Source organism: Coenobita brevimanus, chromosome 84 (assembly GCF_032717465.1).
Source record: "Coenobita brevimanus isolate Jiangsu-jjx chromosome 84, ASM3271746v2, whole genome shotgun sequence".
NCBI lineage: Eukaryota > Metazoa > Arthropoda > Malacostraca > Decapoda > Coenobitidae > Coenobita > Coenobita brevimanus.
In genome coordinates, this window is record NC_137037.1 from 45,847,335 (window position 1) to 45,872,808 (window position 25,474).

The 25,474-nt window shown below is 41.7% G+C and overlaps 1 protein-coding gene across 1 annotated transcript; it reads right to left on the reverse strand.

Moving 5' to 3' along the window:
- Positions 1–20,245: 20,245 nt before the first annotated feature.
- Positions 20,246–22,705, reverse strand: LOC145410156 (uncharacterized). Its single transcript, XM_080280353.1, has 4 exons — positions 22,559–22,705; positions 21,363–21,512; positions 20,879–20,988; positions 20,246–20,420 (listed from the first exon to the last, which is right to left on the reverse strand). The coding sequence occupies exons 1-4, from the start codon at positions 22,703–22,705 to the stop codon at positions 20,246–20,248; spliced, it is 582 nt and encodes a 193-aa protein (XP_080136479.1).
- Between the last annotated feature and the right edge of the window lie 2,769 nt (positions 22,706–25,474).

Sequence of the window (25,474 nt, forward strand, 5' to 3'; positions counted from 1 at the left end):
AAGTGATGGAGAAGGAAGGTGGAAAAGGAATGGAAAGTTGGGAAGGAAATGAAGGAGGAGGTAAAAGAAATAGATAAAGAAGGGAAGATGAGAGGTAGGAAAGGGGATGGAATATGAGAGAGAGAGAGAGAGAGAGAGAGAGAGGTGAGTAAAGGGAGGAGGAAGGAGAATCAAAGTAAGGAAGGAGATAACGAAATAGAAAATGGGGATGGGAAAAAGAGAGAGGAAGAGTATTAAAAGATGGGACAAGATAGGGAAGGAGGTAAAGAAAAAAAGGGAGGAAAGAAGAGGGAGGAAGATAAAGAAGAGGGGAGGTGAGGGAGGGAGGGAGGTGGGGAAGGGGTCATGCTCTGGTGTGACCTGTTATGAGTAAGGGTTAAAGGGAGGGGAGGGAGGAAGGGAGGGAAGGGAGGGAGGGAAGAGAAGGGGAAGAATGAGAAGGTTAGGGCGGGAGGGGTGGAATGGATGGATTTGAATAGGAAAATATTTGTTGAACTTCTGCAAATATATACAGTGAAAAAGCAAAATCTCAGAAGGGTAAAAAAGCTTCATGTTGCTCCCTACTAAGAATAATGGGATATAATTAGGATAGTAAAATTCTTAAATCGTCTTATTAACAGAAAATTAGATATACAAAAATTCGTATACACGTAAATCTGCGTACAAACGAATGCATATATGTACACACGACTAGATATATAAGTGCTCGTGTTTTTGCTTACTTACGCACACAAATACTTAAAGCTGGATTAGTAGAAGCCTGTTTACACTTAAATATAAAAACAGTGTAACTAAACACATCTAATATTTATTCATTAATGCTGCACGAGATTGTTTTTTTAACTGGTGAACAAAAGGAAAAACAAATTAAATGAAAAAAAAAATCCATACACTCATACATTGTTCATATTATCGCGGAAGACGGGAAGAGAAAGGGAGGAGAGGGAGGATGGGAGGGAAGAAGTAGGAAGGGAGAAGAGGAGAGGGGAATGGAATGGAAGTGGAATGGAGGGTAGGAAGGGAGAAGGACTAGAAAATATAGAAGGAAGGAAGGAAAGGAATGATAGGGAGAGTAGAGATAGAAAGAATGGTGTGTGTGTGTGTGTGTGTGTGTGTGTGTGTGAGAGAGAGAGAGAGAGAGAGAGAGAAAGAGAGAGAGAGAGGGAGAGTCGGCAATAAATGGTAAACTGAAGAAATATGCCTACTTTGCTCTCTCTCTCTCTCTCTCTCTCTCTCTGTCTTTTAATCATCATCATCGTCATCATCATCATCATCATCATTATTATTAGTATTATAATAATTATTATTATTATTTTCTGAGAGACAACGATAATCTGTACTAAATCCGAAAAAAACTTCATGCAGTTTTTATTTATTTGTATATTTTGCACGTTACTTGTTCGCTCCCAATGTGTTCTTATCCGAATCATTAACGAGTGTCTGTAACGTGGTATCTTGAAAGCTTAGAAAATTATAAACATTCACAGCCTTGGGTTCCTTCTTCCTTACATAAAGAAAAAAATCCATTCCATGACATCACCAGCTTAAGGCATGGAAATGACTGACAGTTTTGCATAATTATATATAACATTTATTTTTTTGGTAATTAGGTATCTTTTGCATTTATTCGTGATGTCTTCAGGTGAGTTTATTCATCCCAGGTAAAAAAATCGGACAGGTGGGGAAAAAAATTATTAGACAGGTGAGTTTATATATATAGCCTTAATTAACCTATTTTGCATTTATTCGTGATGTCTTCAGGTGAGTTTATTCATCCCAGGTAAAAAAATCGGACAGGTGGGGAAAAAAATTATTAGACAGGTGAGTTGATATATATAGCCTTAATTAACCTATCACTACCACGGTACTCTCCCCAGCTGAATAAAAAAAAAAATAATTAACCGTGAAAATAAATTAATATATATGGTAAGAATAAAATTAAAGCGATATGTTAAGGATATAATTTAATGTTGTTGATGAAAATACGTAATCATTTTATACTTCCTAATAATATTACTTTTTATGATATTGATGTGGTTTGTTATTTGGCGTAGAAATTGCGTATATACTGAATTAAGCGTTTTGTTATGTGTGTGTGTGTGTGTGTGTGTGTGTGTGTGTGTGACTGAATACGTAAGCACTCTATTTACTGGTGTTTGTGTGTTCATTAGCATAAACACACACGCCTGTTCACACACACACACACACACACACACACACACACACACACACACACACACACACACACACACACACACACACACACACACACACACACAGCGAAGGGAGAGATATAGATAAAAATAACTTGAAAGAGAAAGTAGGAACACGAGGGAAAAAATAGATAAAAAATAAGATAAAGATCAATAAAAGCAGAAAGAGAGAGAGAGAGAGAGAGAGAGAGAGAGAGAGAGAGGGAGGGAGAGAGGGAGGGAGGACAGGTAGGCAGACAGACATTTTGAGATAAACAGTCAGACAGATGATGACTGGAGAGCGAGAAAGGCAGACTGAAAGACAGATAAACGGACATTGTGTGACAGCCAGCCAGACACACAGGTAGGCTTGAGAGAGAGAGAGGCAGTGAACGCATAAATCACCTCTAATTACAGGTGAGGTTGAGCGTGTTTTATGAAGCCTGCCTTACCTGTGCCTCTCCCCTGCCCCACTCCACTTTCTCTGCCTCCCTCTGTCTCACTACCTGTCTGTGGCTTCGTCTGTCTGTGTGTCTCTGTGTTTGTCTGTCTATGTTTACCTGAGTTGCTCTGTAGATGTGTCTGTCAGTGATTGTATGCCTCTCTCTCTCTCTCTCTCTCTCTCTCTCTCTCTCTCTCTCTCTCTCTCTTTCTCTCAATAATAATAATTGTAATGATAATAAACAATAATAATGATAAAAATAATAATAATAATAATAATAATAATGATGTTTTTCAGTTAATTATTAGTTCCTTTCGCTTTGCTCAACTACTGTTCTTTATTTAGATGGGTAGTGGTAGATGGATAGTGGGTATGAATAGATAGATTGGGTAGGTGAATAGATGGACTGATGAGTAAGATAAGTAGATAAATAGATGGGCGGATAGATAAATAGTTGGCATGAAGGCAGGGTAGTAGGTGTATAAGTAGGTTGATTGTAAAGTAGGTAGGTAGTTGGTTAGGTATGTAGGTAGGTATTTCAGCAGTTAGATAAGTAGGTGGGTAGGCGAATATATAGGTAGTTTAGATAGGTACGTGCATAGGTAAGAAGGTAGACAGGTGGGCAGGGAGGGTTGGTAGGTACGTTGGTGCATAGGGAGAGTAGGTAGGTATGTTGGGGAGCAGGTGAACGGGTAGGGTAGGTTTGAGAGTGGGTAAGTATGAGAGAAGTAGATGATTTGGTAGGTAGGTAGGTAGGTAGGTAAGTAGAAGAAATGGTTCGTAGGTAGACAGGATAGGTAGGCATTAGGGTAGATAATAATTTTAGGTAGAGAAGAGGGTAGGTGGGCAGGTAGGTAAGTAAGTAGGCAGGTAGGTAGATACGTGCTAGGTAGAAAGGTGAAATGGTAAGTAGATTTTTAGCAAGGTAGGCAGATGGATGAGTAAATGGATGAGTAGAAGAGGTAGGTGGGTAAGGGGGTGGAGGGATAGGTAAGTGGTTTGTGGGTAGGGAGGATGGTAGACAGATGGGTAGGTGGGATGCGTAGAAGGGGATGTGTGTGATAGGTGGATGGAGGGATAGGTATTAGATGAAGGAGTGGAGGAAGTAGGTAGGTGAGTGAAGGGATAGGTAGCTAGGTAGGTGGGATCCGAACAGATGGGTAGATGGAGTGGAGGGGTAGGTGCGATGAGTAGAATGTTAGGTATGTGGGTAGGTAGGTAGGTAGGTAGGTAGGTAGGTAGGTGAGTAACTGTGGCAAGGGGTAGATGGGATGAGTGGAATGGTGGGTTTGAGACTGTAGGTAGGTGGGGGTATAGCTGGGTAGATAAGTAAGTAGCTTGGGTAGGTAGGTAGGTGATAGGATGATAAATAGGTAAGTAGGTGTAAGGATAGGAAGTATGCATTGATGTTGGTAGGTATGATTGTAAGTTGGAATAGGACTGCATCATAGAGTTGGTAGATAGTACCTTGGAAATGTAAGTAAAATGAGGTAGATATATAGACTGAGGGGTTAAGATAGACAGGAAGGTAGGCATGTAAGTTGATAGATATGGATAGATACAAGAGTTGGTAAGTACTATATAGTAAGGTAGTTAGGTAGCTTAGAAGTGAATATGTAAGTGAGTAAGTAGGTGAGGATATAAGTAAGGAAATAGGTAGAAGTGTAGGAAGAAGAAAAGGGGCATTGGATTGGGTATATTTGGGCACGTATTTAGGTAGGTATAAAAAATGGGGAGGAAGGAATGAAGGTACGTAAGTAGGATAGATAGTTAGATAGACAGATAGATAGGTAAGTAATGGAGGAGAAAGAATGGTACGTAGGTCGGTAGATCGGTAGGTAGGAAGTAAGGTAGGTAGGTTAACGAAGAGGTAGATTATTACGGAAAAGGAGACTGAAGAAGGAAGGAGAGTAGGTAAGTAGAAATGTAATTAGATGCAAGAAAAGAATGTAAGTACGTAAGTAGGTAGGTAGTCAGGCAGGTTAAAAGTAAGAATATAGGTAAATAGGAAGGCAGATAAATGAGAAGGGAGGTTAGTACTGTAGGTAGGTAGGTAGGTAGGTACTGGGTAGGTAGGTAGATAGGTAGGTAGGTAGGTAGGTAGGACGGTGCCTCGTCAGGGTGGTTAGTTGGTGCCCTCAATACCTTCCGTTCCGCCCCCTTCCCTTCTCTTCCTCCTTTTTCTTCCCCCTTGTGCTCCATTTCCTCCACTTCTTCCTTCTTATTTTCCTTGTGTTCCTTCTCTGTGCTCATTTCCTTCTCCTTGTCCCCCTCATCTCTTCCGGTCTTCTGTTCCATTTTTTTCTCCTCTTCCATGTTTTTCCTCCTCCCCAGTTCCTCCTTTTCGATTTTTCCTCATCTTCCAGAAAGTATTTAAGTTGATGATAAAGTATGCAAATAGATATAAGACTAACAGGACCAAAAGAGTAGTGGTTTTGATTTTTTCTTCGAGGGAACAATCTTTCGGGCTCCTGGCTTTTGGTTCCTTCTTCCTTGCATTAAAAAAAAATCGTCCTTCTTCCCCGGACACCCACCACTGTAGCTCCTTCTGCGGATTTTTTCGTCCTTAAGTAGCTTGCCCATATAGTCTCGTCCACCCTTCCATCCTTCCTTGCTTCCCCCTTCTTCGTTTTCTCCTTCCCTAAACTCTCCTGCTCTGCCCTTCCCCCTCCCCCTTCCCATAGGCTGCCTAGCGGATGATATATGGGCGTCAGGGCGGTAGTTGTGGCCCCGTTAACTGCTGGCGGGGGCAGAAGCGGGGCGGGGCGGAGTGGGATGGGGCGAGGAGGGGACGGGGATGGGTGAGTGGGGCAAAACGGGACGAGACAGGATGAGATGGGGCAGGGCATGGTTAGGCAGGAAGAGGTGGGAGAGGGATGGGGAAGGATAGTGGGACAATATATTTTGCGGCAGGATGGTAGGGCAGTATGGGGTAGGGCTGGTTGGTGGGGGCAATATAGGGTGGGGTAGGATGGTGGGTCAGTGTGCGGTAGGGTAGTATGGTAGGGCAGTGTGAGGTGGGGAAGGATGGTCTGATGGGTGGAAAGGAGAGGATAGGTTGAGGCGAATGGAGAGGGGAATAATGTGGTGGGTCAGAATGGTAAAAAGTAGGATTGCATTGGGCGGTACAGAGGAGAATGCAGACAGGCAGGGTTTGGGGAGGGGAGGTAGGACATGGTGAGGCAGGGTTTAGTGAGGGGAGGTAGGGCATGGTGAGGTAGGGTGGGGTGATGTGGAGCAGATTGGGGAAGGATTACAAAGGAGTATAAAGGAAAGTAAACAGCAACATACTTAGTGTTCCGTTTAGGGCTGTATGTTGCAAAGAAAACCATGATACCAGTTTTAAGAGCTGAAGATAAGGAGAGTACAGCAAGAGAGAGTGTAGCAGATTTAGTGAGGCAAGATAAAATAGAAGAGGATAGGAAGGGACACTGTGGGGGGAGAATGGAATTAGTCTGGATTGGGTGAGGCAGGACATTGTTAGTAATGGAGAAAGAGAAGTTAGGCAAGTTAGAATGTGGTAGGATGTGGTGAGGCAGGGAAGGTTAGGATAGGCTGGAGGGTACGGAAGGATAGAACAGGGTAGTATGAGGCAAACTGGGGGAAGGTATTGTGTGGTGGGGCAAGGTATGATTCGGCAGGCGGGGCGGGGCGGGGCGGGGCGGGGCGAGGATACACCAGGAAGAAGTCATGAGGTCGGTGCTCTCTCTCTACCCCTTTCTCTCCTCCCCACGCTCCCACCCCATCCTCCGTGCGTAAGCTAGGAAGGGGGAAGGAAAAGGGAGGGAAGGGATGAGAGGAGAAGGGAAGAGGGGGGAATCAGAGGGAGGAGAGAGAGGGGAATAAGAGAGGGGATGAGAAGGAAGAGAAAGGGTGAAACAGGAGAGATGAAAGGAAAAAGGATGGAGGATAAGGAGGGGGAGGAAAGGAGGATGAGCAGGAAGAGGAGGGGAATGAACGAGGGTAAGCGAGAGGGGAGATGAATGAGGGGTGACAGGGGAGGGGGTATGTCTTTTATTTCACAGCCCACCTACTTGGCATTTGTCCTGTTTGTAGGATTAAATATCTGCTGCATCCTTGCCTATCTGTGAACTCTATTTATCTATGTCTGTCTGTCTGTCTGTGTTCCTGTCTGTCTGTCTTTGTCAAAGTTTGTCTGTTTATCTGGCTATTTCTGTGTTTGTGGTCGGTCGGTAGGTAGGTGGATATGATGCTGTGGGGCTAGATATAGAGTATACATAGAGTGGGTTGAGATGAGATCTATAGGTAGGTGGAAGGGTAAGCAGGTAAGTAAGTGAGTAGGTAGGTGTGCAGGTGGGTAAGTAGGTAGGTTAGATGGTAGATAAGTGGATGAGTAGGTGAGGCAGGTGTCAGTAGTAGGGGTGGAGGTGGTCAGAGAGAGAAAGAGAGAGAGAGGATAGTAGTGATGGTTGATAAAAAAAAGCAGAGTAAAGAAGGAGAGAGAGAGAATTGGGGAAGAGGAGATCTGAAAGTATTGTAGTAGTAGTAGTAGTAGTAGCTGTTTTTGTTGTTGTTGTTGTTTTTGTTTTCGTTTGGCTTCTGGTTCACGTAGACAACCTGATAAATAGCTAAGAATCTAGCAACTTCAACGGGTCGCTTCCAGTCATCTTTTGTTGAGGTTATGTGGAAGGATTGTCTGCTTTGTGAGGGCAAGGTGCATGAAATGAGGATGTCTGTGGTGGTGTTAGGGGCGGCGTTTACAAAGTGTGTGTGTGTGTGTGTGTGTGTGTGTGTGTGTGTGTGGTGAGAGAGAGAAAGAGAGAGGGGGGGAGTGGAAGAGAGATTAACTGGAGAAATAAGGGGAGCGGTAAGAACAGAGAGAGGAGAGAGGAGGAGGGGGAGGAAGAATGATGATGGAAGTGAGCGAGCGTGGGAAAGAGAGCAAGGGCGATAAAGATGGTGATGGGGAAGACGAGAGAGAGAGAGAGAGAGAGAGAGAGAGTTTAGCGTTATTATCCCACTGTTTCTCCTTTATTCATTCTCTTTATTACTCTCTTTCTGCGTTTTATTTATCATTCATTTTTTCCCAGTCTCCTTTTCGTGTTTGTCATTCCCCATTCCTACCTTCCTTCCGTCCTTCATTCTTTCCTTGCTTCCTGCATTTCTTCCTACCGTATCTGTTTTTCTTCTCCCAATCCATCCATCGTACTTTAACATTTCTTGCCTCGTCCTTCCTTCCTTCCGTCCTTCCTTCCCTCCTTCCTACCTTCCCTCCTTCCTCCCTTCCTCCCTCCCTCCCTCCCTCCCTCCCTCCCTCCCTCCCTCCCTTCCTCCCTCCTTCTTTCATTCGTTCCTTCACTTCTTCCCTCCTTACATTCCTCCCTCCCTCCTTCCTTCCTTCCTTCCTTCTTTCCTTCCTTCCTTCCTTCCTTCCTCCCTCCCTCCCTCCCTTCCTTCCTTCCTTCCTTCCTTCCTTCCTCCCTCCCTCCCTCCCTCCCTCCCTCCCTCAGTAGTTGTAGGAAGCAGACTTTCATAAGCAGATTGCCAACTTTTTTAGCTGATAAGTGAGATAAGTAGAGGGAAGGAGGGAGGGAGGGGGGAGGGGAGGGGAGGGGGAGAAAGGGGAGAGAAGATGGGGATGGATAGGGAGGTAGAACGGAGAAGAGATGAGAAAGAGAGGAAGAAAGGAAGAGGGAGATAAAGAATAAGAACGGGTGAGGAAGAAATATAAACGAGAAGAAAAAGTAGGAAGAAGATGAAGTGAAGGGGAGGGAGGGGGGAAGGCGGGAAGAACAGAGCGTAGAGGAGGAGGAGGAGGAGGGAAAAAGAAGAGCGAAAGAATGGAGCAAGGAAAGGATGAGGAAGAGGGAAAGAATGAAGGGGTGGAGGGGTAGGAAAAGAGGAAGAACATTGGGAGGAGAGTAAGATGAAGAAAAGGAAAAAAGGAAGGCAAGTAAAGGAAAATAATTTGGGAAGAGAGAAGAAGAATGTGGGGGAGAAAAGGATGGAAGGAGGGAAAGGAAGAGTGGAATAAGAAGTGAATGAGAGAAATTGAGGGAAGACAAGGAAAGAAAGAAAGTATGAGGGGAGTGGGATCACAACAAGAAGAAGGGAAGACTGATCAAAGAGGTAAAAAAATGAAGACAGGAGGAGGAAGGAAAAGAAATGTTTAGAATAGAGGAGTAAGAGAGAGAGAGAGAGGGGGGAGGGGACAGAAGCAATGATAGTAAAATGAATCTAAGAAAAGAATGGAGAAACGAAAAGAAGGAAGAAAGGAAGGAGAACGAAAGTAAGGGAAGAAAGAACGGGAAGAAATGAAGGAAGGAAGAAGAAAGAGGAAGGCAAGGTGAAAGTCTTGATAAGAAAGGATGATGAAGAAATATGAGGCAATAAGGAATACAATAAACGCTGGCGAGAGAGAGAGAGAGAGAGAGAGGAATTTTTTTATTCGTTCATACATACAAAAATATGAAAACCCCAAAATAAAAATATAAATTGGATCAGAACATATATACGGTACAAATGTGAAGGTAAAACATAAGAATAAGATTGATATTGTAATACTGAAAAAAAAAAAACGATACCTAAGCTTAAACCATAAATAAAAAAAGTAACACTGATATAAACAGGAAATAAACGAGACCAAGAAAATATAAATAAAAGGGAAAAATTGATATAAGAAAAAAACAAAACCCAAGAAAACTGGACAGGAGAGGAAAGAGAATGTGAAACCGAAGGAAAAAGATAATGACGGGGGACTACACAAAAAAATATATGTATAAAAAAAAAAAGGAAAAAGCAGGATTGAGGTAGACCAGATGATGGATTGAAAGAAAGCGAGGGGCAGAAGCTGGTTATGAGAGAGAGAGAGAGAGAGAGAGAGAGAGAGAGAGGGTGAGGGTGAGTAGAACTATGTATTCTGAGTTTAGACCAGAGCAAAATGACTTAGCTAGCAAGGAGGGAAAATAAACAGTACGAAATGGGGAAGAGAGAAATCAGCTCTAATCTATCTGCTTCCCTCCCCTTCCCTTTTTTTCTCCGTCTCCGTTTCCTCCCCTTCCTTCCATTCTCTTTATCCTCATCTCCACCCCATCCTTCCATCCTCTCTCTTTATCTTTTCGCCACCCTTCCAATCTCTCTCCTCTCCAACTCCCCTCTCTTCCCTTTCCTGTCTTATCTTCTTCCATTCTCTCTCCTCCCCTCCCATCGCCTCTCCATTCTCTATTCTTTCCGTCCCTTTCCTCTTCCTCTGTTCCCCCTCACCGTCCTTTCATTCCATTCTCAGCATCCGCCTGTACTTTCCTTTGCATTCCTTTCCTTTCTTCCGGACCTCCCTTCCTTCTCTCTTCCCTTCTTCTCACCTTTCCCCCTCCCCCTCCTCCCACTCCCACACCCCTTCTGCCTCCCTCTCACCCTTTCCCTTCCCCCTTCTCCCCCCCCTCCTCCCCCTACCTCATCATTTGCCTACCGCGGTGTGAAGTTAAAGAGAAAGGTAGACAAGTGAAGCAGAGCCAGAGTGGTTGGGTATTAGGGTAGGTAGATAGGGAGGTAGGAAGGTAGGTAGGTAGGTACGCGGGTAGATATTGTTGATATTATCTTACCTGTAGGAAGCATTTTTTTCTATGAAGCTAAAAACAGACAGACAAACAGACAGTCTACTGGTTTCACGTTTGAGAAGAGCCTAGATTGCAACTGCTGCTATTAATTTATACTTCCTTTTTGGCATCTCCATTTATCATCTTCCTCTACCCACTTTTCATAATCTTTTCATCTTCCTCATTTTCCATACTGTTTATCTTCCTTACAACCCACACTTCGTTTTCCTCACATAACCCACTTTTCGTCTTCCTTAGCTTTCATCTTTCTGACTTTCCTCTTTTTTAAATCTTTCTCACTTTCTCCACTTTTGGTCATCGTCACTGTTCTCATCTCCCTCTCTGAGCTCACTTGTCATCTTTCCCAGTGAGCCTACTTTCATGTATCGCACTTTACATCTTCCTCACTCACTTTTCACCTCCTCGCTTTACTCACTTAACATCCTCCTAAGTTCATTACTTTTCATTGCCCCGCTCTGCTCGCATTTCATCTCCTTACTTAACCTACTTTTCATCTTCCTCATTTCCATTTTTCGTCTTCCTCACTCTCACTTTTTATCGTCCTCACATCATCACCTTCAGCTTCCTCACCTCTCATATTCCTCACTCCGTTTCCTTCACTTTCCTCTTTCCTCATCTTCCTCATTTTCCTCTTTCCTCATCTTCCTCATTTTCCTCTTTCCTCATCCTCCTCTTCACCTCTTCCTCTCTGCCTTCTTGCTTTCCCCGCTTTTCATCTCGCCTGATTTACGTCACGTTCTCCCATCGACTTTCTCTGTTTCCATCATCATCATCATCATCATCATCAGCATCATCATCATCATCATCATCATCACTACTTCTGCATCTCTCTCTCTCTCTCTCTCTCTCTCTCTCTCTCTCTCTCTCTCACTCGCTAACATTTCCTTTGACGTCTTTCTCATTTAACCTTCAGCATCTTTCCTTAACGTCATTATTTTGAGCCTTATTCGAGATGGCATAAGGGGCTTAGTAACACCTCTTCCTTAGCTATTTATTTTTTATATTACGCCTTAACTTTCGCATATTATCTTACGTTTTAATATTGACATCGGTTGCTTCAATAACTTACAAGAGAGAGAGAGAGAGAGAGAGAGAGAGAGAGAGAGAGAGAGAGAGAGGATATTTATGTGTAGCATGTACTGTAGAATGAATCGCCAAGGAAGAGGTGTTTGGATTCTTCAATGCCACTTAGGAAACGACTCAAATCTTAGCTGACATCTTTCTCATTTAAGCCTTTCAATCTTAGGACATTTTTTTTTTTTATAAATTCTTCCTCCAGACGATTTTCTTCAGCTTTGTAATAGACTCGGACGCGTATTTTCGTCGGTGAAGGAAGCTCCGTAACGCCTCTTACCTTTGCGATTTATTTTTGGTTACGGCAGGTTAATACCCTTCTGTACGTTATTTCCTCTGAGTGTGACGATATTGGCAGGGTTTTTGTAACGTAGAAGAGGACGGCAATGTGTAATAAGCAAAATAAATCGCTTAGTAAGAGGTGTTAGGGTGCCTCCTTAACCTACGAGAATACGAGCCTTGGATCTAGTCTTTATTAACCTTATGGAATAAAATCGTCTGTATTAGCTTGAATGAAAAAAAAAAAAAGACGCCTCGGAGTGAAGAGGTTAACGCTTCAAGTCAAAGAAGTTTCTAAAATGAATGATCTTTCCAAAATTATCATATTCGTTTTAGGAGAGAATTTTGACATTGAAGGGATTTGTGAAAGGTATGAGTATCTTTCTGATTCGAGTTATAAGACGAATAAAGTCATTTGGAAATAATTAAGGTAAAGAATAAATAATCGTATTGAAATGTTTATATAAAATGGACGTTACCTTGTGGGGATTTTGTGTGTGTGTGTGTGTGTGTGTGTGTGTGTGTTTTGTGAAGGCTTCAGGTGAATAAAATTGTCTCACCTAAACCAGAAATATGTAAAAATTGTCGTGTTCTTTGAAGAGGGTAAACCACCTCCATGTTGCACCTTTCTCCCTCTCTGTCTTTCTCAGTTTTCATCTTCCTCTTGTAAGTCTCTCTCTCTTTACGTGTTTTTCCTTTTATGTCTTCTTGGCCTCACACCCCCATCCCATTCTGTCTTTCATTCTTTTATTTTTTCTCACTTTTTTCTCATTCTTGTCTCATTTTTGCTCACACTTTCCCCTCTCTTGTCTTCCTCAGTAATTTTCTTTCTTTTTTTCTTCTCACACCTCCTCTTTTCGTCTGATTTTTATTTATATTCTTACATTTTTTTTCGCATCTCCCTCGCACCTTTCCTTCCCCTCTTTATTTTTCACAATTTTCCTTTTTATCATTTTTTTTTCCCTCTAGCCTTCCTCCTTTTTCCTTTCATTCTCTCTCTCTCTCTCTCTCTCTCTCTCTCTCTCTCTCTCTCTCTCTCTCTCTCTCTCTGGTATTTTCCTCGCTTTTTCTCACCTCTCTGTCTTCATCAGCCTCTCTTCCATCTTTCTCAGTTTCATCTTCCTAGTCTTTCTCGCTTTACGTGTTTTTTTTACCCTTTTATGTCTTCTCGCATCACACCTTCTCCCCTCTTTCCATCTTCCTCACTTTAATGTGCTCTCACTTTTTCTCACATTCGCTCACACCTTCCCTTTATATCTTCCTCACTTTTCGGGTTCTTTTCTCACATTTTCTCTCTTTTGCTCACACTTTCCCCTCTCACCGTCTTCCTCACTTTTCATTCGTTCTTTCCTACTTTTTCTCATTTTTGCTCAGTTTTTCATCGTCATCACCTCCCTCACTTTTCGTGTTTCTCATCCTCTCACTTTAGCGCACACCTCCTCTTTTCCATCTTCCTCGCTTCAGTTTTTCTACCTTTTTCTCACTTTTGCCTAGTTCTCTCCATCGTCATCACCTCCCCACTTCCATCCCCTCCCCTTCCCCCCATCTCTTTTCCTCCCACCCCACCAACATCACCACTTACCGTTAATTAAGAGAGATACTTTACTTCCCCCCATTATCTTCAGTGTTCATCTACGCTTCTTAATCGTTAATGGGGGTAAAAGAAAATTAGAAGATTCGCGAGGAAATTGGTTAACATCTCGAGTTTTTCACGTGTTTTGGCGAAACGTTTTACTCTAGGTTTCTTCCCATTTTCTTCCTGTCTTCATTATTTGATGTTTTTTTCTTCTTCCTTTTGCTCTTCCTTTCGTACTTTTGTCATTAACTCCTCTTCTGTTCTCTTCTTTTCTCTTGTTTGTCGTTAAGTTCCTCTCTTCACTTCTCTTCTCTTGTTTGTCGTTAAGTTCTTCTCTTCACTTCTCTTCTCTTCCTCTTTTCTCCTCTCCTATCCTCTTCTCTCCTCTCCGCTCCTCTCCTCTTCTCTCCTCTCCTCTCCTCTTCTCTTCTCTCCTCTCCTCTCCTCTCCTCTCCTCTCCTCTCCTCTCTCTCTCTCTCTCTCTCTCTCTCTCTCTCTCTCTCTCTCTCTCTCTCTTCCTCTCACCTTCCCTCCATCACCGTCAGCGTGCCTCAGTATCCTATTCACCTCCCTACCTGCCTAACTTCCAGCCCACCTCATTTCCTACCTACCTCTCTACCTACGTTATTGGCTGCCTACCCCACTGCTTTCCTACCTCTCTTACTTCTTACCTCACTCCTTGCCTACCCCCATTGTTTACTTACCCATGTCTACTATTGGGTCACTTCACTACCTGCCTGCCTTCCCCATTGCCTTCCTCACTACCTGCCTACTTAACTACCAACCTACATTTCTGCCTGCCTACCTTAATGCCTGCCTACCATACTGCCTGCCTACCATACTGCCTTCTACCTTACTGCCTCCCTACCTTACTGCCTGCCTGCCTTGCTGCCTTCCTACCCTACTGCCTGCCTGTATCAGTGCTTATTACACTGCCTGCCACATTTCCTTCCTACCCCACTGTATACGTACCCCAGTACTTTTTGACTTCCTACCTACACCTTTACCTTTCTCAGTACCTTCTTCATTGCCTGCCTCACCCTGCTTGCTTCACTGCCCTTGCCTCTCTGCCTACCTCAGTCTGCCTAGCACCAGTAAGGTAGGCAGTGAGGCAGGCCAGTCACCCCATGGTATCGTGAGGAGGTGTGTCTTTCCCCTCAATCCTTCATCTCTCTACTTCCCCTCCTCTCTTCCCCTCTCCCCCTCCATCCCTCATCTTTACCTCCCCTTCTTCTCCCATCTCCACCTTCCCCTCTTCATCCCTTTTCATTTCCCCTCCTCTCTCCCATATCTCTCCTCTCCTGTCACTCCTTTTCCTTATCTCTCATCTCCCTCCTCCTCTCTCCCCTTCCTCTCTTCTCCCCACTCCTCGTTTTCTCCTTCCCATTCCTCTCGTCTCCACTCGTATTCACTCCTTTCATCTTTTCTCTCCTCTCCTCTCCCCTTCTTTCCACTTCACATTCTCTCCTCTCCTCTCCTCTTCACCTCCCCTTCTCTGCTCTCCCCATTCTCTCCTCCACAGCCAAGATATATTTCACCTCAGTTACAAAAAATCTATAATGTAAAGGTTGCTAAGTATCTCACGCACGTTTTCAGTAAGTCGTTTCACTTCACCTCTTACATCCGATGGTCCTTTTTTTTTTTTTTTTTTTTTATATGCCATCCTTCAGACAATTTCATTAATTTTGGAGGAGCCATTTTTAGTGACGGTGAAACACACACACACACACACACACACACACACACACACACACACACACACACACACACACACACACACACACACACACACACACACACACACACACACACACACACACACACACACACACACACACACACACACACACACACACACACACACACACACACACACACACACACACAGCAAGAGTAAAGAGGTTAAGAAAGTAAACTACAGTTATACTCTGTCTACTTCAACCTAGCCTGAAATTACCGTCTCTATACTAAATGCTGAGCTGACACAAAGACTAACACGAGAATATGGTGCTAGTCACAAAGAAGTGCAATGGAATGGCTATAGAGCCGTAATATGTCTTATTTCTGCCATTGAGCTACGAGAGAGAGAGAGAGAGAGAGAGAGAGAGAGAGAGAGTACACAGTCACCCTTTATATCTCACCGTTTTTCACCCCCAAGAAAAAAAAAAAAAGGCTTCTCGTCCCCCAACCAATCACACTCTAATCACCCAATCCGGCGTCCCAGTCGTGTCTGATCGATGGCTAATGACTCGTTAATCCTTCGTCGTAAATGACGCTTAATTACGCGGAGAAGCCAAACACAGAGGCCATGGTAGTCTGGGAGGCTGTGTTTAGCCTTTTTTAATGATCGTTTGCACATTTTTTTCGTATTTGTGTGTGGATGAGAATACCTTTTTTCTTTTATTTTTCTTTTCTCCTCTCCTCTAGTCTCATCTCTTCTTATTCCTCCTCCTCCTCCTTCTCCTCCTCCTCCTCCTTCTCCTCCTCCTCCTCCTCCTCCTCCTCCTTTTTTATCTTCTTCCAGCTCTAAACGTTTCTTATGTTTAATTTAATCGTGTGGAGGTATGAAGAACAAAACAGAGAGACACCACCAGTGAGTAGTAGTTATTATTATTACTTTTTGTCATTTTTTCATTGTTTTCTGTCTGGATGAAAAAGTGGATGAGTTAAGCTGAGAATTAGAGAGTTACCAGGACCGAGATATACAAACGCACTTACAATCAGTTCCCTGTCTTAACTGAAGTTCTGAATTGCAGGAAGGACAAGGAGGCTGTCTAATCTTCCTCTGGCCCCTGTTCTAACTTCAAAAATGTTGAGTTGCGAGGCGAAAATTGCTGTAGGTTACAACTTTTTTGCAGGTAGATCAGGGAAAGGAGTGCAAAATCATCTTATGTCTAGTTCTTCCTGTAAAAACTTACCGAAGTTGCGACAGGGAATCAGTTGTAAATAAGTTTGAGAAGCCCACCCCATGGTTCCTGTGTGGGGGATTTTGCAGGAAGTGCTCGTACCGTACTGCCTTCACCCTTCGGCTCCTAGTCACGAATTTCTTAGGTCCGCTTCTAGAATTCCGCCATTTATTATTTTCTAAAAATGTCTAGTTCCGACATTTTAACAGGACCTTAGGCGCCAGTGGGTTTAGCACAATGTTGACAAAGGGGAGGACAGAAACGACTTTTATTAGATTTCCCCTGCGGACAGGTACTTTTCAAGTCACACTAAATCAAAGTATTTTTCTTCTACTTAAATATACCTTGAAACACTTAACCAAGCTGTTTTTACCCTAACCACTTTAGTCCATACTATACTGTACGCCTTCTTACATCAGTTTTTAAAAAATAAAGTAGTTTTTGAAGAAAGCAGCGTAAGCTCCTCTTTTATTTTTATCTTTACAGTGTTTTTTATAGACGAGAATGTTCTGTTTCCTGGTGTAGCTCAGATTTCTTTTAAACGATTGGAATAATGTAGAGTGGGAAGGGAAAACGCTGAATATAGTCTTGATAGTTCTCATAACTGTGCTCAAAATTTAGTAATAATTATTGACATGCGCGGCCCGATTTTTGGATATAACGCGAACGAGACTTAACAAATTCTAACCAAACCGTGAAAGCCATATATCACTACTTTTTTTTTTTTTTTTCATGATTTCGAAGGTTAAGGGGCGCCGAAGGATGCGAAAGTTAGGACCAAAGGATACCAAAATTATGACCGAAGTGTGTTTCACTGTTGGGTTAGATCTTGTAAGGTTTGGTTTGTTTCATATCTGCAAATAAAAACGTGTCATAATTAATGCCTAGAACTTTATCCAAGCTTCTGAGTGGGGAGAATATTGCTATGAGACATTTAAGGAGATAACGTATCGAAAACTAATATGGCTAAGGTTTTTAGTATAGTGCATCCTACATATTTGAAAGAACACCATTGCAGTGGAGCAGACTCAGAAAACGAGTAATTTTGGGGGGTACCTAATCGAGACCAGCATCATGTAGGATTTTGTCTCTGACGTAAAACTTTTGGGTCACTACAGTGTCTTTCTTATACTGTTTTCTTATTCTAACGTTCCACTCATTTTCATTATTTCGATTCTATTCTAATTTCCAGTGTTCATTTATTTTCAGTTTCAAATATCTACTTATGTAAAGATTATGCGGTTTGTTTGTAATGCTGTGTACATTATATCTCTGTATTTGTCTGTTTATCTCTCTATCTCTTTCCCCCCCCTTTTTTGGATGCCCACCTCAGCATCTTGTGAAGGCAATACCAAAGTAAGAAAAGCTGCCAGTCCCGTATTCTCATCACATGATCACAGTCCTATTACTTCTCCATCCGTAAACATTTCACTGCGGTGTTATCACGTATTGTATTCAAATTTATTTTATACGCCTTTTATTTAGCTTTGGAGAAACTTTTGGAACTGGAGAAGTTAATTATGGCCTTAATTAATCCCTGCAATGCGAGAGGGCTTTCCAAAGTTGAATAAACTCATCTGGAGAAAGCAAGAAGGAATTTAAAAATGATGCCTCCGAATTCAGACTTAATCTGCCTTATGTAACTATTTCATATCAGTATCCTTTCATTTACTTACATTTTACCTTTACATTTTCCCACCACTTTCCCTCTGTTTTACCTTTCTAATTTACCCCAGTTTTTCTTACATTCATTTTACCCTTTTTTTTTTTTTTTAACATTCGTTTTACTTCTCCATATTACCACCAATTTACATTCCTTTGGCTTCCATTTTACCTCCATATGACCCTTTTTTACCTCTCAATTTTTAACTTCATTTTATCTGTTTTACATTTCATTTTACCTCCCTCTAACCATGATTTTACTGCTCCATTTTACCTCCTTACTCTCCAATTCGTCTGTGGTTTGGTTCCGGTGGTGTTGATTGGGAACTGTGTGGTTGTGGGTTCGATCCAGGCTCTTGCAGGGGGGTTGATTGTGAGCTGTATTCTCGTGTGGTTAGGAAGGCAACTAACACCTCTTCCTTACCGATTTATTTCCGATTCTGCTCCATTACCGTATTCTTTTGTGTTATTCATGCAATCTATGTTGACATTAAAAAGATATAAGAAACCAGAACCAGGGTGTTAATGGATGGTTTGGAAAATAAATTGCCAAGGAAGAGGTGCTAGGGGCCTCCTTCGCACGTTAAAAAATATGGTTACCAGTCTTTAAATCGGCCTCCTATGCTTTATTTTACGCTGTAGCATATGAGGGGTCGCTTAGGGGAAAAAAATCTGTATATTTCCTTCCTTATGCATTACAAACCCCTCCTTCCAGACAACGCCACCCTGCTTCATGATCTCTCGAACCTTTTTTCCCCGCCATCTTCTTTCCCTATATAAATCCAACCACGTCACTGTCATCCACTGTTAATGCTAAATATTTAAACTCCATTCGTTCCTTATGTCGCTAGATTCGTTTTTCATTATTATTATTATTTTTTTTACCACCGTCGCTACATATTTTTTCTCCTTACCCTGACAGATTTCTTCGTCAAAACATCCTAATCTGTACATGTTTCTTACCCAACTTCTCTCTACGGTGTTAGGATGTTTATACCTTTGTGTGTGTGTGTGTGTGTGTGTGTGTGTGTGTGTGTGTGTGTGTGTGTGTTTTCAACCTCTTGTAGCCTATTGCTGTGTGTGCTTTTATCAGTTTAACTCTCATACCCCGTACTGTAATATTACCTGACTTAATGCTTACTTATTTTTGCGAATTTATGCATCCTTATCAAAACTATAGATTAAATTCAAACATTTATTTTACAGCAGAACCAATCAACCCTCTTGGTATACCATTGATTTCTTTCTCGTCCAGTCATATATAGTTCATGATGAAGCTGGAAGGATTTTTTTTCATACGTTTATTAATATATTTTGGTCTTCATACCATAACGTGTAGACCTACTGTATTTCCCCAGTTTCTCCGCCTCCCTTTCCCACCCCCTTTTATTTTTCTTTCAAGCGCAGTTTTCAGTTTGATGTCATTCCTTTATTTCTTCACCAGTTCATTTCAAATTTGGTTCGGCTTTTGTTCCTTGTGCAAGTACCCCCAGACACTTTATTTTCTTGATTTAGGCCTTTAAAGGGAAACTGTGAGGCCAAAGGTCAAACCACAGAAACACTCAGAGTTAGAGAGAGAGAGAGAGAGAGAGAGAGAGAGAGAGAGAGAGAGAATGCATAGTCACCTTTTTACTCCTTTCAGTTTTTCATCCCCTGCATTCCCTTGGAAATATTCGCAATTATTTATTTTTATATTATTTCCGGGAATATCTAAAGCAGAAAATATACAGTTTCACATCGTTTCCATACATCTTTCGTCTGTTAATGAAGGTTAATTAACTTAGATTGCTGTTATTATGCTGCTTTATTGTCCAAGTATAGTCATTATGATTATTATTATTATTTTTTTTTTTAGAGAGAGTCCAAATTTCAGGCTTGTCAGTGAGGGCAGGTGCGTAATGAAGTATTTAGGTGTAGGTGTGTGTGTTAAAGGAAGAGAAAGCATTATATTCGTATATGTGGTCAGGCAGATGTGGTGTTCTGAAGAAAATAAAGGTGAGGTAAAAGTGAATTAGTTTTGGAAGACTGTATAAGATGATCATGGTGAAAATTTTGTTCTGGTATAGAGAGGTGTAACGCAGCTGTAGGCAAAAAGAGATCAGGTATTAATGTATATGTATTGGAAAATGTGGTAAGACAGAGAAGACAGGAAGAGCATTTTGCTAGATGTTGTTAGAGATGTGGTACGGAAATATCAGTCGGTCAGATGATGGAACTGTAGCGCATTTGTTCTGACCTAGTGAGGATCCCTGACCCCCGATCAGTTCAGTTGGTGATCCAAGTGTGGTCAGACTGGAAGATCGATTTGTCAAGCAGACAAGGAGATTCATTCCCTTCTCATAAAGAAATTTCGTCTGATTTCCTGCCCAGATCCTTCGCTCTAAAATAAACTGGCTTTAGAAGATAAATTCAGTACTAGAAGTGGGTTCGACGTATTCCATAGTGAGTGATTAGGAAAGAGCATGTAAAATTCCGTTATGAGGAAATTGGTGTTGTGAGAAGGCGTGAAGTTGTCGATCCTCTTGAGCCTGGACGAACTAACGGAACTTGAAGGTGGAGACCGTGGCATTAGGTTCAGCGTATCCCATGATGACCTGAGAAGGGTATGGGCAGAGCGGGTACAGCTTATGGCAGGGGTTGCCTTTCTGACCATGCCACACCGCCTTGTCGTACTGACCGTAGTACGTCCTCTCGTCGCTCTCATCCCGGCCTCTGTAAGGGGTTGAGGGGAGATGAGAAGATAGGGCCGTAATAATACCAATATTTGCTGTGTAGGAAACTGTTCGAATATAGACTTTATGAATTAAAAGACTGAGAGCTGTAAGCGTTGCTTAGTGTTGACCTATGACCCAACATATTCTATTTTATTACTCAACACTGACCTTTGACTTAGCTTGTTCCCTGAGCATGACCTTGTATTAATTTATGATCCAACCACCTGTTCTCTGAACATCAAGTAACACTTAATTGTAACCTGACTTGTACAGTGAGCATGACCCAGCATTAGGCTGTAATTTAACCATTTCTGTGAGCATGATTTAGCATCACTCAGTGACTTGACCTCTGTGAGCTTGACCTAGCATTAACCTGGGACCATCTGTTCTGTAAGTTTGACTACCTAGCAGTAACCAGTGATGTTATCCTTTTACCTATAACTTCTAATAACCCACCTGTACGGCAGCAAGATAATGAGTTCGTCAGGGCTAAGGGTTTGTGGGTCTCGTCCTGCCAGCTCACACACCAGACGCATACCACACTCCTCCTCGTCCTCACTCGCGATCTGTGTTAAGGAGCAGAGACGGAATGGCAGGATTAATGTACGGTGAAGTCGTGGGGTGAAAAGTGGGATTGGGTAAGGTAGAGTAGAGGGATGGAATTCGGAGGAGTGAGAGGATGGAAGTGCTAGGTAAAAAGATTGTTAGTGATTTCATATTCCAGAGTGTAAAAATCTTGAAGGAGGTGCAATGTGGGCAACTACGATAAATTCTGTTTATCTCTGTTTATATAGTCAGATGCAATGATCCTGGAGGAGGTGGTCACAAACAAATCTCTTTCATGTCACCCTGTCTTTGCCATCAGCTATACCACCCCTCCAACTCACAGCATCCTCATTCATATACTGGTCTCAATATATCCCTACATCTGGACACTGACCTTGAAGTAGATATCCTCGAGCATGTCCACACCCATGACCTCATCCAGGCTCCTCCTCCTCCTGCCATAGCCACATCCACCACACCAGCCGCAACCGCCGCCGCATCCGCCACCGTGCCACCGACCCCTGTGCCGCCCGACCACGAAACCCTGATGACAGAGTGGGTTTGAGGAATCCATTGTTCCGCCTTTCAAGTTTGGAGCAGTATCTTTAACTTCAGAAATAAATATGCTCACTATTTTATTAGTTACACCCATTTCATAATTTATCTTCGTTAAAGAAATAAGTCCAATCGAATATGAACAAACATCGCTGCCACATTATGGGAGACTTGAAACCTGCCTGGAAGCGTAGAACTGGGAGAGTAGGGGTATCATTTGTGGATTTAGCTATTGTAATCTATTTCTTAATACATCTTCCTGCCTTCTTCATGATTTCTCATTTATATCTTTTTTCCGTTGTTTTCTTGTCTTTGCTACCTGTGTCTTGTTTTCATTTTTTTTTTTCACTGCTTCTCTGTGCGTCTTCTTTACATCTTTACCTACCATATATATATATATATATATATTTTCCTGTCTTTCCTCTCTGCCTCTTAAGTTATGATTTACTGTAGTTTTCTCCTTTATTTTTCCTTTAGTTCATGTTTTTTTTTTAATTATGTATTTTCACTTTCAGTTTATCTTTTTCATATGTTTCCTTTTTCTTTCAGTTTCATCTGTCACTCTTCCCCAGCTTTATGTTTCTCTGTTGCTAGGAATGTGTCTTTCTTGATTCTATGTCTTTTTCGTTTTTGTTTAATATTCTGATATCCTTCTCAAGTAACCTATATCTTTTCTAATGATTTGTTTGTGTTGTTCAGGCTTTTTCTGTTCAGTTTTCTCTGTACCTGTTCATTTTTTTCCTTCTCTGCCTATCTACGTACCTTTTCTGACTTTTTCATAGTTTATTCTTTCTTTTTAACTTTTTTCTGTCTTTGTCAGTTATGTAGTGTCTTTCCGTTTCTCATTTCGTTTTGTCTCGGCTTCAGTGTCTTTCTCCATAGTATTGACTATAATATTAATAATAATGATAATAATAATAATAATAATAATAATAATAAGAGGAGGAGGAAGAGGAAGAAGTAGAAGAATTTTAATAATAATAATAATAATAATATACATTATCTTCCTTTTTTTCCAGATCACTGCACACTCACCCCTACAAATCCTAGTCCAGCCGCCGCCCCACGCCCACAGCAAGGGGTGGGCGCCGCTACAGCTTGTGTGGGCGGGGGGCTCACCACTCCCACACCCACCACCATCAGCACCACCCACACGCCCACGCACCCGCACGTCACCTTCATTCTGGGGGGGGAGTGAAGGATAGAAATATTGGTTTTAGGTAAGTTTTAAGGTATTGTTTATTTTTGCTGTCTCCTGATGATCTTATTCCAGTGTGGAAGACTATAGTAAAGTTTATTCCCTTCACTACGATGACTTCTTTTTTTGTTTTGTTTTGTTCACCGGGTTATTACCTCATATTGGGACAGACCTATTGCAGTGAAGGGTATAATGAAGGGTAATAATAATAATAATAACTAATAATAATAATAATAATAATAATAATTCCTCCAGCGACAGTAGTATGTGAAATGGAAAAGGGGAAAGTGGATATACATTTTGGAAGGCTGAATTTGAATTGTTTTTATCGGACCACTGTAAGATGCATGTGATACAAATTCTCCCCTCTTAGAAGACACCAAATTTTCTGTACCTCTGACTCTGGACAAAGTTTAGGTGCCCGTTTCCGAATTCCAGTCATTCACTTATAACACGCGGAATAATGATCTCTACAGCCCTCACACTTAAGTGTGATAGATTGAGGATAGCACATCTCGGATTTGGTGTCGTAGGTGTAGACTGGTCCTCATTTATCTTATTTTGTTTTTTCTCGGAGGGAACAATCTTGCGGGCATCTGGTCCAAGGCTCCTTCTCCCATGCTTAAAAAAAGATAATACTAGCAACCTACAAAGATATAAAACTCCCACACTCCTTACCTGAGAAAATAGCTGGTGTGGTGAATCTGCAAATCAACAAAGGTGCTCTCCAGTCTCTCCTTTCTTCTCCCTTCACCTGACGCGATTGGTCTGGATTAACTCCTTGATTCGGCCTTTATACCGAGCGAGTGTTCCATCTCAAGGTCAGCCCTCGTGCCCTTAACCCTTGACTTTGCTATGGGAATGACTGGCTAACACCGAGGGAGGGGTTGGAGGAGGAGGTGGGGGCGAGGAAAGTAAACACTGGAGGCTTTGTCAGGATGAGATTGGAAGAACAACAAGAGGTGTGAATTTTTAAGTTGGAATAATGGTGAAGATGATGATGATGATGGTGGTGGTGGTGGTGGTGGTGTTGGTAGTATTTTTTTTTTTTTTTTCAAGTGGGAATGATGGTGGTGGTGGTAGTGGTGGTGCTGGTAATGATGATGATGATGATGACGATGATGGTGATGATGGAATTTAAGCCTCTCATGATCGGGACAACTCTAGTATTATATTATAACTAACACCAGACGATTTTCTTGCACTCGAGAGCTTACCCACAAGGACCTAAAGTATTACTGCTGGTACCATAAACCCTTTCACAGTCGGAACAATTCTGTTCAAGCTAACTTCAGATCTATTGCAGCTAACCTCAGACTATGTTATTAATTTGAGAACGAGTCATTGGAGCCTGAGTGTTAAATGGCCAAGGGAAAAAGACCCGGAAAAAATATATATATATATATATATATATATATATATATATATATATATATATATATATATATATATATATATATATATATATAAGTGTTCCAGCAAAGTAGGAATACTGGAATAAGATGAAAATAAAAGTTAGGAAGAGTCAACGAAGAATAAGAGAAGGGTAAAAAGGAAAGGGAAAAGGTCCGAATCATTAAGAAAATGAGTAAATAAAAGGCAAGAAAAGGGAATAGGGGAATATCAGAAAAGGCGAATTATACGTGCAAGGAAAAGAGTAAACGTTTAAAAAAAGACAGGTGGAAAAAATAAAAGCTTGGAAGACAAAACTACTAAGAAAATAAAAGAGAAAATGTGTGAATAAGAAAGAAGAAAATACTGATGGGATGAGAAAAATATGAGAAGAGACAAAGAAAAAGCTAAAGACGGGCAAGGGAAAGGAAGTGAACGTTTAAGAAGAATGGAAATGAGGATAAAATGTATAAAGTTAGGAGGAATGGATAAAGAAAGTAACAAAAAGAGAGAAACATAAAATGGAGACGAAAGAAAATTAAAAACAAAAATGAACACGTACATAAGAAAATTGGAAATGGGGGAAAAAAGGATAAATTTGGGAAGAAGGGAAGCAGCAGGAAGAAAAACAAATCGAGCCGAAAGGGTAGGGAAAAACAAAAGACGAAAAAGGCAAATCAGAAAAATAACATGCTCTCATCGTATTTTGGTAATGACAGGACAAAAGATCTTTATTGATTTGAGTTCATTAGAGTGATTTTTGGGTAACTGTGTGTGGTTGAAGGGAGTGGGGGTTGGCTCAGTGCAAAAGAACTCGATTGACTGGGATGCATTGGGGTGGATTTGACTCAGGTTATGGTGAGTGGGTTTGGAGTTGGGTGGGACGATTGCCGCTGACACGCTACGCTCATACACTCTACAGTTCATCAAAAATCTGTCTTTACTCAGGTGACCGATGGTTTCACAAGGAGCGCTGTTGCCTATCGCGTTTTTTTATTATTTTTTTTTCCTTAGGCGAATATTTTTGAATGAACTGTTTGCTTTAACTGTTGCATAATGCTCGTTCCTCATGATTACATTACTGGCCATGAACGTGTATGTGTAGTTGCTGGAGAATATTATCAGTGGTTTCGTTCACAGTTTCAGAATGGAAGACAAAGTTGTAAAGATAATTTTTTGATTGAGTGTACTGTACCTCCCCGCGGAGGAGGAGGAGGAGGAGGTCATCATCATCATCATTATTATTATTATGATCATCGCCACCACCACCGCCACAATAATAATAATAATAATAATAAAAATGATATCTCATCTTAAATGTGAGGACCAATTTGCCTAGCCCCGGGCTCCTATGTTCCTCA

Excerpts from the sequence above, each read along its gene's own strand:
- LOC145410156 (XM_080280353.1), bottom strand. The coding sequence starts at position 22,705 with ATGAAGGTGACGTGCGGGTGCGTGGGCGTGTGGGTGGTGCTGATGGTG. Across the intron at positions 21,513-22,558 it reads CTGGACTAGGATTTGTAGGG|GGTTTCGTGGTCGGGCGGCA; the intron begins GTGAGTGTGCAG and ends CTCTGTCATCAG. Across the intron at positions 20,989-21,362 it reads TCGAGGATATCTACTTCAAG|ATCGCGAGTGAGGACGAGGA; the intron begins GTCAGTGTCCAG and ends TCCTTAACACAG.